The 13,673-nt window shown below is 47.2% G+C and overlaps 1 protein-coding gene across 1 annotated transcript in view; it reads right to left on the bottom strand.

Moving 5' to 3' along the window:
- Positions 1-13,673, bottom strand: part of LOC143926554 (vitellogenin-1-like) — a 269,217-nt gene that overhangs the window by 233,768 nt on the left and 21,776 nt on the right. Inside the window, exon 4 of the mRNA XM_077450393.1 lies at positions 12,670-12,921. Within this exon, the coding sequence (XP_077306519.1) occupies positions 12,670-12,921 (252 nt within the window). The remainder of the gene's footprint in view (positions 1-12,669; positions 12,922-13,673) is intronic.

Here is a 13,673-nt window from a genome sequence, read left to right as displayed (position 1 = left end):
ATACACATGTATATTCCCTTTGTGTCTATTGGAACAAAACAAAAAAAAGGAGGAAAAAAAGCAAATTGGACATAATGTCACACGTATAGCGATACCCTCACTTAAGAGGGCCGCAAGTTTGGTTTGGGTCCTGAGCACAGCTCCGCCAACCCCCCGGCAATCTGCACTACCCACTCTGGCACAGTTAGTATCTAGCAATACACATTAAATCACTTATACTCTAAATATGTGTGTGTGCGTGCGTGGGTAACTCAAGCTCATAGACAATCTTTGAAAGTATATAACTGACTTTACTTATTGTTTTTATAAAAGGAATAACATGAATCAAACATTTGGATTGCAACATATAAACAGGTCCCTGCAGTAACCAGTGATAAAGATAAACAGAGTAATCAGCACAATAAAGTATTGCTATGCAACTCTAATGCTGCCCTTTTTCAGCTACTTCCCCGCATGGGTAAACTAACACCCAGCACTATCTACCTATGCAGTCAGGCCTGACTGATCTAGATGGAAGTCCAGTAAAACAATATTCGCTAGCAATCTTTCGGTGGTGCACTTGAAGAACAACTTTGTAATCCAAACGAATAATAAAGATAAAGCATCTGTCTTTAAACAGCTCTCACCACCCGGACAAGCCCAAGTCCGGTTTCTCTGCCTTTTCGTCTAGGAACAGGAATCCACTGACCTCTGAGTCTTCAATCCTTCTGGTGTACTGCAGCAAGGAATGAGAAAATGTCTCTCAGGTGCAACTAGGCTGGCAGAGAGCTCTTTGGAAAAGAGCACAAGGCCCAGGCTTCAGGCCTTGTGCCTCAGCAGTTCAGCACAGATCTCCTCTTGCTTGAAGAGAGGGGGGTGTCCAAAGAGGAAGAACTAGGCCTCTCCCCCTCCTTATATATCCTCCCCCATGAGTCTTTGAGACATAACTCAAAACATCCTGGGAACCAGCGGGGTTCTGGGAACAGTAGTTTTATAGTCCTTAAAGAGACCCCGCTACACACTCCCCCCACTGAAACTCTTTGGTCCCCAAAGATAAACTTTTAACACATATCCTGTACCAATTTTGAAAGTGCTGGGTATGATGTTGGTAAAGGGAATTTCCACCAGAACTCAGAGGTGGGATACCCTGTCCCACAGGTCACACTGACATGAGTGGCCTGCCTAACTGTGCCAGAGAGTGAGCTGGGGTTGCCCTCCACCAAATGGTCAGTGGAAGGATTAGAGCGTTCAGCACTTCTTCTAGCAGTCACAACAGAGTCCTCAGAGCTCTCCCCCATTTGAGAGTAGGTTAGCTTCTTGGGGGGTCTCACAACTCGGCGAGCTCTCTGTTCTCTTGGGACTTCAGGCTCTGGTGCCACAGGCTCTACTTCAGGAACACATTCTGACAGCATCACTGGTTCTGGAACATCGGTTCCTTCCTCTTCTGAGTAAATGCTAGGGATATCTTCCCAGCCTTCAGGCACACCACTAGATGGAATGAACTCTGTAGCTTCTGGGTTCAGTGTCCCATCCTGTGTATCCTCAGTAGGTGGGAGATCTATGGCAGAATTTTCTGGAGTTGATGAAGGCCATAGCCACTCAAGCTCTCCTCTTCCACCTTCACCTCGTTGGGGATCTTGTCCATCTCTAACCCGGGAGGTCTGAGACCGAGTGCTGGGTCCCAGGGTATCCAGAATGGAAACAGATTCAGGTGGATTTCTCACTGGAGGTATTCTGACTGCTTCAGTAAGCGGGAGCAAATGATTCCTGTGCCAAGTCTTCAAGGGCCCCACTTTCCCCTCTGGTTTTAGCTTATACACAGGCAATCCAGGTAGCTTTCTGCAAATGACATAGGGCTCCGATCTCCATCTATCAGCAAGCTTGTGCTTCCCAGGGATCCCCAGATTGCGTAGCAGTACACGGTCCCCAGGCTGCAGGTCTTGCACTCGAACCTTCAGATCGAAGTTCCTCTTGTTGCGGGCTCCCCTTTGGCCTGAGGCCGCCTGAGCTCGTTCATGGGCCACTTTCAAATTGTGTCTAAGTCGATCCACATATCCCTTGTGGGAGGTAGCAGAGGCATGGTCTAGGGAAATGCCAAAGGCCAGATCCACCGGCAATCTTGCTTCCCTCCCAAACATGAGCCGGTAGGGGGAGTAACCCGTCACATCACTTGTGGTGCAGTTGTAAGCGTGCACCAAAGCTGATATGTGTTGGCTCCAGTGTTGCTTCTTCTCTGTCTCTAGAGTTCCAAGCATGTTTAGTAAGGTCCGATTAAACCTCTCAGGTTGGGCATCTCCTTGTGGATGATAAGGTGTAGTCCTGGTCTTCTCTACTCCCAATGAGTCCAGTAGGTTCCGGATCAGACGACTCTCAAAGTCCCTTCCTTGGTCTGAGTGGATTCTCTGTGGTAATCCATAGTGGACAAAGTATTTTTCCATGAGTACCTTGGCCACAGTGGAGGCCTTTTGGTCTTTGGTGGGGAAAGCCTGGGCATAACGGGTGAAATGATCGGTTATCACCAGAACATTTCCCAATCCACTCAAATCGGGTTCGAGGCAGAGAAAGTCAATGCACACCAGATCCATTGGACCCTGACTCTGTAGGTGGCCCATTGGGGCAGCTTGATGGGGTAGAGTCTTCCTCTGGATGCATCGTGCACAAGAACGGCAATATTCCTCCACTTCTGCCCTCATACAGGGCCAATAGAACCGGCTTCTGACAAGCTGGAAAGTTCTCTCCGCCCCTAGATGGCCATGCTGGTCATGTAAGGCAATTAGTACCGTCTCTCGGTGCTTCTCTGGGAGAAACAACTGCCACTTATCTTCTGAGTTATCAGAGGGGCCCCTTCGGTAGACCACTCCCTGATGTACTTGTAGCTTATCCAACTCTTTCCTCAGCAGGCGAGCCTCCTTGGAAGGGTGATGTCGAAGTCCCTCTGAAATCTCGTTCTCCAAAGCTTCAAGGACCAATCTCCCCATGGGGTCTTCCAATTGGTCATAGCTCAGCTCCTTTCTGGACAGCTTTGGCAGGAGTTCCTCTGCTAGTTGAGTTACCCCACAGTAGGGTTGAGGGACTCCCACTGCGGTGACTCCTATCTCCTCTGCTCTGGGGCCCCCTCTTGCTTGAAACTCAGCACCCTGACAGAGTGCTCGCACTCCTTCCGGTGCTACCTGGGTCCAGTCTTCCCAGTCATTGACCATGACATGAGATCTTCGGGACAGGGCATCTGCATCCCTATTTCCAGCCCCTGGTCTGTACTTTAGACTGAAGTTGAATCCGGATAATGCAGCCAACCATCTGTGTCCGGTTGCATCTAACTTTGCAGTAGTGAAGAGGTAGGTCAGAGGATTGTTATCTGTCTTTACGGTAAACTCCGCCCCATAGAGATAGTCCTTCAGTTTGTCTACTACTGCCCATTTGAGGGCCAAGAACTCCAGTTTATGAGTGGGGTAGTTCTTCTCCGAGGGAGTCAGGCTCCGGCTCACATAGGCCACTGGTCGCAGCTGCCCTTCATACTCTTGATAGAGCACTCCGCCTAGGCCCTCATGACTGGCATCGACATGTAGCTCATATGGTCTGGTGGGGTCGGCATAGGCCAGGACTGGGGCCGTGGTAAGGCTCCTCTTCAAGGTTCGGAAAGCCTCTTCACACCTTGGGTTCCACTGATCTTGAACCGACTCACCGGCCCTCCTAGGTCCCAAACCATCCTCTTCTCCTTCAGTCTTGAGCAATTCGTTTAGTGGCTTGGCAATACGGGCAAACCCATCCACAAATCTTCTATAATAGGAGCAGAACCCCAAGAAAGATCTGAGCTCTGTGACTGTTGTCGGTCTTGGCCAAGAGGTAACTGCCTCCAACTTCTCAGGGTCTGTAGCCACTCCCTTTTCAGACACTATGTGTCCCAGATAGTTCACAGAGGATTGGTAAAACCGGCACTTCTCGGGAGAAAGCTTGAGTCCCTCTTCGCTGAGTCTTCTCAACACCTTCTCCAACCTGGCCTCATGTTCTTCCAAAGTTTTCCCGAAGACAATGACATCGTCCAAGTACACAAGGACTTCTATGAGGTTCATGTCTCCAACGGTCTTCTCCATGAGGCGTTGAAAGGTAGCAGGGGCTCCAGACAGGCCCTGAGGCATTCTGTTGAATTCGAAGAATCCCACTGGGGTTATGAAGGCTGTCTTCTCTCGGTCTTCCTGGTGCATGGGGATTTGGTAGTACCCACTCTTGAGGTCCATTACACTGAACCACTTGGCACCAGCCAAACTCTGTAGGGCATCCTCTATTCTCGGTGTGGTATACTGGTCAGGGATGGTCCTCCTGTTGAGAGTCCTGTAGTCAATACAAAGCCTCAACGACCCATTCTTTTTCCTGACCACCACTATGGGGGAGGCATAGGGACTTCTAGACTCCCGAATCACACCAGTCTTCTTCAACTCCGCAAGCTGCTCCCTCAGATCCTCCAGATCAGCTAGAGGGACCCGCCTAACCCTTTCCCTGAAGGGTTTGTCTTCTTGGAGGCGGATTCGGTGGGTGGCACTCCTGGCACATCCCACATCAAACTCATCCTTTGAGAAAATCCTCTCCCATCTAGTCAGCTGGGCCTTGGCTCTCTCCTTCCAGGCTCCAGGTAGGTCCGGGTTCTCCATGGAAAGTTTCTCCCAAACATCTCCTCCTTCACCCGTTCCTTTTACTTCTGACCAGCTGACTGGGGCCGCAGGACTCACCTGCCCCAACAGCATCCTGGCAGGGATCTCTATGGGTCTCTCCGTAGGGTTTCTCACACTCACTGGGACTCTTCCTCGAGCCTTCTTCAGGGCCTTGATTGAAATCACTTCCGGTATCACTTCCAGGCCTGAGTGATCCTCCCTTGGATCGGATTCCAGCATGACAAAGGGGCCAGGCTGCTCCCAGGTAAGCTTCACCGTGGCCCTGAGGCAGGCTACCTCTCCGGGCTGCAGCACCACTCCCTCTCTCCCAAGTCTCCACACCTTCCCTATCCCCTCTCCTGGGGTCTTCTGCTCTAGGACCAACCGTTGGTAGGCTGTCTTCAGCATGGGATGGATATTGGGATCTTGATGGTTACTCGTCTCCACTAGAGGGGTCAGAAGTCTTCGCACCAGATCCGTATTGGTCCCTATGATGAGGGACATCTTGCTGGCCCCGGGCGGTCTAGGACACACAACTGCCAGGGTGTCAAACACCTCCGTTTTCCCTGCCACAGATGGATCGAAGGTCAGCTTTATGGGCAGGTAACCATCGTAGGGGAAACTCTGAGTTCCAAGGCCCCATATCTCCAGCTCTTCTATCTTCTGTATAGGCAAATGGCTCAAGTGCCTATCATAGAAGTCTCTGTACAACAAAGTCACTTGAGCTCCAGTGTCCAGGAGGGCCTTCGTGTAGACTCCTTCCACCTGGATGGAGACAGTGGGGGACGGGCCAACCAATTCTTCTGGGAAGGGCCGGGTTGAGGCCATCCTCTTCTGGGGACCCGTCTTCATCCAGTTGGTTTTTGACTTTACTCTTTTTCGAGCCTGGTATGCATTGACCCTCCCCACAGTAATGGGAGTACAAACCCGCTGAGGGATGTTATTGTCTCTTATTTGTAGACATTCCTTCTGAGGGGTCTGGTTTCCTCTCTCTCTCTTCCTTCTATTCAGTTTGGAGTTCACTGAAAGGCATGGGCACCCGGTTGACTCCCTCACCGGGGCCCTCTGAAGTTTACCGCCGGCTGGCGGTTATCTGTCTTCTTCTTCTTGGGACTAGAACATCTACTGGCGAAGTGGCCACTGCCCCCGCAGTTGTAGCATAGCATCTCTTCTCGGTCTCGAGTGGGGCTTGGTGTTGGTGTATCTGGAAACAACTCCCTCCTAGGACTTGGTTTCTCGGCTCCCCCTTGACCTTTCGCCATCATAGCAGTCAACATCTCCATCACCTGGGACATCTGTAACTTCAAAGTGTCCAGCTCCTTATCTCTAGCGGGAGTCATGGCCGGTGTAACTATTGCTACCGGTTGGTTGACGGGCTCGGTGAGATGTTCTTCCCTTTTCTCTTCCAGTAGGGCCTCTTCCTCTCTGATCATTCGGATGAGGTCAGTGTACTCCAGATTCTTACCATCCAGTCGGGCACGCAGTGTCCATGCAATAGGATCCATGGGTTGAGCTCCCCTCAGTACCTGTTGAGCACGGGCCTCATCTACTTTTCCTGGGCTGATCCCCTTCTTTAGGATCATCCTATGCAGGATTTTATCTAAACGTCCCATGTAGTCTGATAGTTTTTCACCTTTCTTCTGGTAGCAATGCTCTAACTGATAAGCAAGCTCAGAGATTTTCTCTGTCCCACCAAACACAGTCTGTAGTACATCTAGGTACTCCTGCGCATTACAGTCTGTCCTGCTCATCTTCAGGTTGCGAACGGCCTCTAGAGCAGGCCCCTTTAGACTTTCCACAATCCTCTGCTTCTTTCTGCGCTCTGGAACGTCCCATTCCTCTAGTGCCTGAGTTGCGCTATCTAACCAATCTTCAAATCCCTCTTCTTCCGAAGGTACAGGTTTCCTCCCTGAAAACATCGGGAGTTTTCTGTACCCCGACATCGGGTAATCTGTGGGATCCTTCTTGCACTGGGCCACAATCTCCCCCAGGACAGCACACAGTTCTGCGCTAAGGGTGGCCGGTGCTGATCTGAGACTCTCGGGTGAGGTACGGGCCGCAGCCTGCAGAGATCCCGTTGGCGAAGGCTCCTCCTTTATTGCATGCGCCAACCTAAAGGATCTGTTGTCTTGTGTCCGTACACGGTTGCGCTTGCAAGCCTCCGGCATCCCATCCCAGTATTCCACTAGCGCATACTGATATGAGATGTCTGGGTCTGATTTTATCTCCATCACCCATGGTTCATGGTCTGGGGACACTGACTTCATTAACTCCTCTACGGTCTCAGTCGACCATTTCTCCCCTGGGAGGCTAATGACCACTGACTGACTTGGGTCGGCCTTAGCCGCTTCACACCACGCTCTGACTCCCTGTGGGTCCATTCCGGTACCTCTGGCGTGTTCACCGCTGTCTCAGAAATCCTGGATTTACGAGCCCCCACGTATAGCGATACCCTCACTTAAGAGGGCCGCAAGTTTGGTTTGGGTCCTGAGCACAGCTCCGCCAACCCCCCGGCAATCTGCACTACCCACTCTGGCACAGTTAGTATCTAGCAATACACATTAAATCACTTATACTCTAAATATGTGTGTGTGCGTGCGTGGGTAACTCAAGCTCATAGACAATCTTTGAAAGTATATAACTGACTTTACTTATTGTTTTTATAAAAGGAATAACATGAATCAAACATTTAGATTGCAACACATAAACAGGTCCCTGCAGTAACCAGTGATAAAGATAAACAGAGTAATCAGCACAATAAAGTATTGCTATGCAACTCTAATGCTGCCCTTTTTCAGCTACTTCCCCGCATGGGTAAACTAACACCCAGCACTATCTACCTATGCAGTCAGGCCTGACTGATCTAGATGGAAGTCCAGTAAAACAATATTCGCTAGCAATCTTTCGGTGGTGCACTTGAAGAACAACTTTGTAATCCAAACGAATAATAAAGATAAAGCATCTGTCTTTAAACAGCTCTCAACACCCGGACAAGTCCAAGTCCGGTTTCTCTGCCTTCGTCTAGGAACAGGAATCCACCGACCTCCGAGTCTTCAATCCTTCTGGTGTACTGCAGCAAGGAATGAGAAAATGTCTCTCAGGTGCAACTAGGCTGGCAGAGAGCTCTTTGGAAAAGAGCACAAGGCCCAGGCTTCAGGCCTTGTGCCTCAGCAGTTCAGCACAGATCTCCTCTTGCTTGAAGAGAGGGGGGTGTCCAAAGAGGAAGAACTAGGCCTCTCCCCCTCCTTATATATCCTCCCCCATGAGTCTTTGAGACATAACTCAAAACATCCTGGGAACCAGCGGGGTTCTGGGAACAGTAGTTTTATAGTCCTTAAAGAGACCCCGCTACACACAAAATTCCAAAAATGGGCTGGTCAAAATTCGTGGCACCCTTTCAAAATTGTGGATAAATAAGATGGTTTCAAGCATGTCATGCTCCTTTAAACTCACCTGGGGCAAGTAACAGGTGTGGGCAATATAAAAATCACACCTGAAAGCAGATAAAAAGGAGAGAAGTTTACTTAGTCTTTGCATTGTGTGTCTGTGTGTGCCACACCAAGCATGGACAATAGAAAGAGGAGAAGAGAACTGTCTGAGGACTTGAGAACCAAAATTGGGGAAAAATATCAACAATCTCAAGTTACAAGTCCATCTCCAGAGATCTAGATTTGCCTTTGTCCACAGTGCGCAACATTATCAAGAAGTTTGCAACCAATGGCACTGCAGCTAATCTTTTTGGGTGTGGACGGTAGAGAAAAATTAATGAAAGGTTGCAATGCAGGATAGTCCGGAAGGTGGATAAGCAGCCCCAAACAAGTTCCAAAGAAATTCAAGCTGTCCTGCAAGCTCAGGGAGCACCAGTGTCAGCACGAACTATTTAAATGAAATGAAACACTATGGCAGGAGACCCAGGAGGACCCCACTGCTGACATACAGACATAAAAAAGCAAGCTTACAGTTTGCCAAAATGTACTTGAGTAAGCCAAAATCCTTCTGGGAAAACATCTTGTGGACAGATGAGACCAAGATAGAGCTTTTTGGTAAACCACATCATTCTACTGTTTACCGAAAATTGAATGAAGCCTACAAAGAAAAGAACACAGTATCTACAGTGAAATATGGTGGAGGTTCAATGATGTTTTGGGGTTGTTTTGCTGCCTCTGGCACTGGGTGCCTTGAATGTGTGCAAGGCATCATGAAATCTGAGGCTTACCAAAGGATTTTGGGTCGCACCGTAGAGCCCAGTGTAAGAAAGCTGGGTTTGCATCCAAGATCTTGGGTCTTTCCAGCAGGATAATGACCCCAAACATACATCAAAATGTACCCAGAAGTGGATGGCAACAAAGCGCTGGAGAGTTCTAAAGTGGCCAGGAATGAGTCCAGATCTAAATCCCATTGAACACCTGTGGAGAGAACTTAAAATTGCTGTTGGGAAAAGGCGCCCTTCCAATAAGAGAGACCTGGAGCAGTTTTCAAAGGCAGAGTGATCCAAAATCCCAGGTGACAGGTGTTAGAATCTTATTGATGGTTATAGGAAGCGACTGATTTCAGTTATTTTTTCCAAAGGGTGTGCAACCAAATATTAAGTTAAGGGCGCCAAAAAATTTGAGCAGCCCATTTTTAGAGTTTTGTGTCACATTATGTCCAATTTGTTTTTTTTCCTCCCTTTTTTTGTTTTGTTCCAATACACACAAAGGGAATAAATATGTGTATAGCAAAACATGTGTTACTGCAATACTTTTCTGTGAGAAATAATCGATTTTCTGGAAAACTTTCTGGGGTGCCAACAATTTCTGCCACATGTATTACAGCCTTCATGTACCAATAAGTAGATGCTTCTTTTTTTTGTAACCAAAATGCAATCAGCACAACCTAAATTTATAATATTATTGAAAACCTAATAATAAAATATATTCATGAAAAATAAAATAATATTTTTTGTTGCTGCCCAAACACTGTACAGGTGATACACCACCACTTACAAATCTGATATAACACAATAATTGTGTGGCGCAACAATATATAATAGACTAGAAATATATAGTGCACACAAAACAGTCCAGGAAAAATGTGAAATCAGTCATAAACAGCTGTGGCACAACTAAAACACTTCTGTGTTAAAGGTTCCCCGGAAACCTTTACTCTTCATCATGTGCCATATGTGCCATATGTGCCTCCACCCCATAAGTGAAGAACATGCCCACCTCCTTATTAGACCTCATGCATGGGTCAAAACTTTCTTATTACACTCCCAAACATCCCAAATGTATGTTAACTCTGCCACTCCTCCTCTTCATGGTCCAGATTCACACTAACCTCCCTCTTCCAGAGTGCCCACGCATTATAGAGTATGGGTAGCATAAAAAAAGAAAGCAAGACCATAGCGCTCTATTTTCCACTCTATTTGCGCTCAAAATAATTATCAAAACTTACAGACTTACAAAACAACCAGGCTCTAACTATCTGCAATAATCCAACACATGGACTTCCAAAAAGGCCTACTGAGCAAGCCCAGTCACAGGGAGTAAAACGTATAGGAAGGAGGTGCTAAGCACTTGGCGTTACTCTGCAGCCTCCTTGGAAGTCCATGCAGTGAGCCATGATAATTGCAGATTGTAAGAAGAAAGCAGAACCATAGTTCTCTCTATTTTCCAATTTACATGCGCTCAAAAGGGTTATAAAACTGTACAGAATATTAAAACAACCAGGCTCTTACTACGATGATCACGGCTCACCACATGGGCTTCCAGAAAAAGTCTGCATGGTAACATCATGGGCTCGGCTCCTGCCTCCTATACACGTTATACCTCTAATTGGTGCAAATTAAGTGAAAAATAAAGAATTATAGCTCTGCTATCTTGTTTTATGCTACCCATAATCTATGAATCAAATTAAAAATACACTGCTCCAAAAAATGTAAGGAACACTTTGAAAACACATTTGATCTCAATGTGGAAAGATATCATGCTGGATATCTATACTGATTTAGACTGGGTAATATGTTAAGAACGAAAAGATGCCACATCATTTGATGGAAATGAAAATTATCAACATACAGAGGGCTAAATTCAAAGACACCCCAAAAATAAAACAAATTTAAGAAAGTGAAAAAAATATGCAGCAGGCTAGTCCATTTTGCTTAAATCGGAGGTCCACCCTAAAGTGGACCTTCCGCTCATTGGAATCCTCCCCCCCTCCGGCGCCACAATTGGCACCTTTCGGGGGGAGGGGGGTGCAGGTACCTGTACAGTACAGGTATCTGCACCCACTTCCGGCGTAGATTCTGCAGAAGGTACGCCCCTTTCCGCAGAATCTACGCCCCTTTCTGAAAGTCCCCCGCTGCTTGCTGGGAAACACACGGATCCCAGAGACAGCGGGGACCATCCTTATTGTGCAGCGCGACTCGCGCATGCGCAGTAGGGAACCGGGAAATGAAGCCGAAAGGCGACATCGCGGGCGCGCTGGGTGGGTAAGTGTCACTATTTTAAAAGTTAGCAGCTGCAGTATTTGTAGCTGCTGGCGGTCAAGCAACTCAAAATGGTCCTCGGTAGTTTGTATGGCCCCCATGTGCTTGTATGCATGCCTGACAATGTCGGGACATGCTCCTAATGAGACGACAGATGGTGTCCTGGGGTATTTCCTCCCAGATCTGGAGCAGGGCATCACTGAGCTCCTGAACAGACTGAGGTGCAACCTGGCGGCGTCAGATGGACCGAAACATAATGTCCCAGAGGTGTTCTATTGGATTTAGGCAGGGAGAGCATGGGGCCATTCAGTGGTATCAATTCTCCACATGAGGCCGGGCATTGTTGTACACCAGGAGGAACCCAGGACCCACTGCACCAGCATTGGGTCTGACAATGGGTCCAAGTATTTAATTCCAATACCTAATGGCGGTCAGGGCACCATTGTCTACCCTGTAGAGGTCTGTGCATCCCTCCATGGATATGCCTCCCAGACCATCACTGCCACCAAACCGGTAGTGCTGAATGATGTTACAGGCAGCATAACATTATCCGTGGCTTCTCCAGGCCCTGTCACGTCTGTCACCTGTGCTCAGGATGAACCCGCTCTCGTGTGAAAAGCACTTCTGGTGTTCAATGACAAATGCCAATCGAGCTCCACGGTGCCCGGCAGTGAGCACAGGGTCCACTAGAGGTCATTGAGCCCTCAGGCCACCCTCACGAAGTCTGTTTGTGATTGTTTGGTCAGAGACATTCGCACCAGTGGCCTGCTGGAGGTAATTTTGAAGGGGTCTAGCAGTGCTCATTCTATTCCTCCTTGCACAAAGGAGCAGATACCGGTCCTGCTGATGGGTTAAGGACCTTCTACCCGCCTGTCCAGCTCTCCGAGAGTAACTGCCTGTCTCCTGGAATCCCCTCCATGCTCTTGAGACTTTATTTATTTTTTAGCAGTGTAGGTAAGTACATAGACCTTTCTTTTACAGGGTGGGCAGCGGAAGGGAATATTTTTTAAGGACAAGGTTAGGCTTCTCCTCTATATTAAGTAAAATACAGTCGGAATTATTACTATTATTTAGGAATTAAATAGAACCAACTTGTACAGTGCTTTAAAAGTTAAAAGGAAACAATGCAGTTACAACACAGTTCAATACAGAAGAATTAGGAGGGCCCCGCTCATGAAGCTTACAATCTAAAGGGAGGAGATCTCATCAAGGATGTGCAAATGTTTTTCACATTCGCCCAGCAAATCTTTTAAAAAAATGAAGCCCTAGGTGTGTTCCCAAATGTCTTTTTCCTTTTTTTTTTTTTTCTTCTATGTCACCTGTGTTTTTAAGACACATACAAATGAATGTATAAAGTTACCATACAAGTCTTTTAATTCCAATGGTGACTTGGATTACTTCTCAAATGCAAAATTTGCCTTTTCTCAGGAGGCTGCAGCGCATTTCGCTTTCTTATTAAAACTAATTGTGATGTGTTTTTCTTGTCTGGGAATTTTTCCTACATGTAAATGGACTGCAATGTGAATGAGCCCCAAAATGAAAACACACAAAAAATACAAATTTGTAACTTCTTACCTCCTGCATAATATATGCATTCTGAGTCTTTTTGATGGTAAGCTGAAGAATATTCAGAATACCTCTAAGCAGATTAACTGTAGTCTCTGACAGGTCTTTTGGTATGTACAGCTCTCCAACTTGACCGCGGGTGTATTCAAAACTGATTGGTACAGCAAGATCTTTCTGTAATACGTTTGTGAATTTGGGGGAACTTGTAAACTTATCAGTTGTCTGGATGCCATTAAATTCTAGCACCTCTATGTCATGAATCTGGAAGGAAAAAAACAAATACATAGAAATGGTTAATCCAATGCCCAATTGAAGCTACAGTAATAGATAATAGATAGAGTTTGTGTTAACAGCCTTAATTTTCATATTCTTAGCCCTTGTACACACGGTCGGAGAATCCGTCGGAATGTGTCCTATCGGACCGTGTTGTCGGATAATCCGACTGTGTGTGGTATGCATCGGACTGATTCCGTCGGAATATCTGTCGGACCCAATTTTCCAACTTGTTGGAAATATTTTCCGACAAACTGGTCCGATCGGACATACTCCGATCATGTGTAGAGAATTCCGATCGAACAAAGTGCCACGCATGCTCAGATCAAATTCCTACACCAAAGCTATTGGCTACTAGCCTGAACGTAGTCCCGTCGAAACGAAATAACGTCATCACGTTCCGACCGTGTGTATGCAACAGTTTCGGACACAATCCGTCTGACAAAATCCATCGGACAAAATCCGACGGATTTGGTTGGCAGAATGTCTGGCCGTGTGTACGGGGGCTTAGACTACCTTTACTTTTACAGTACCTAAGCAGGGTGTCCAAACATGGCTCAGCAGTCCAATAAGCACCAGGCCCAGTGGCAGTTCTCTTATGCCCTGTACACGCGTTCGAACATTCCGACGACAAAATCCGTCTGATTTTTTCTGACGACAAAATCCGTCGGATTTTTGCTCAAACTTGTCTTGCATATACATGGTCGCCCAAAGTTGTCAGAAAATCCGTTCCTTCAGAA

This window comes from Lithobates pipiens, unplaced genomic scaffold, assembly GCF_037356315.1.
Source record: "Lithobates pipiens isolate NorthernLeopardFrog02 unplaced genomic scaffold, aLitPip1_a1.2 Scaffold_23, whole genome shotgun sequence".
Taxonomy (NCBI): Eukaryota; Metazoa; Chordata; class Amphibia; order Anura; family Ranidae; genus Lithobates; species Lithobates pipiens.
The sequence above is the reverse complement of the archived record's forward strand: the minus strand, read 5'-3'. Positions and strand labels throughout refer to the sequence as shown.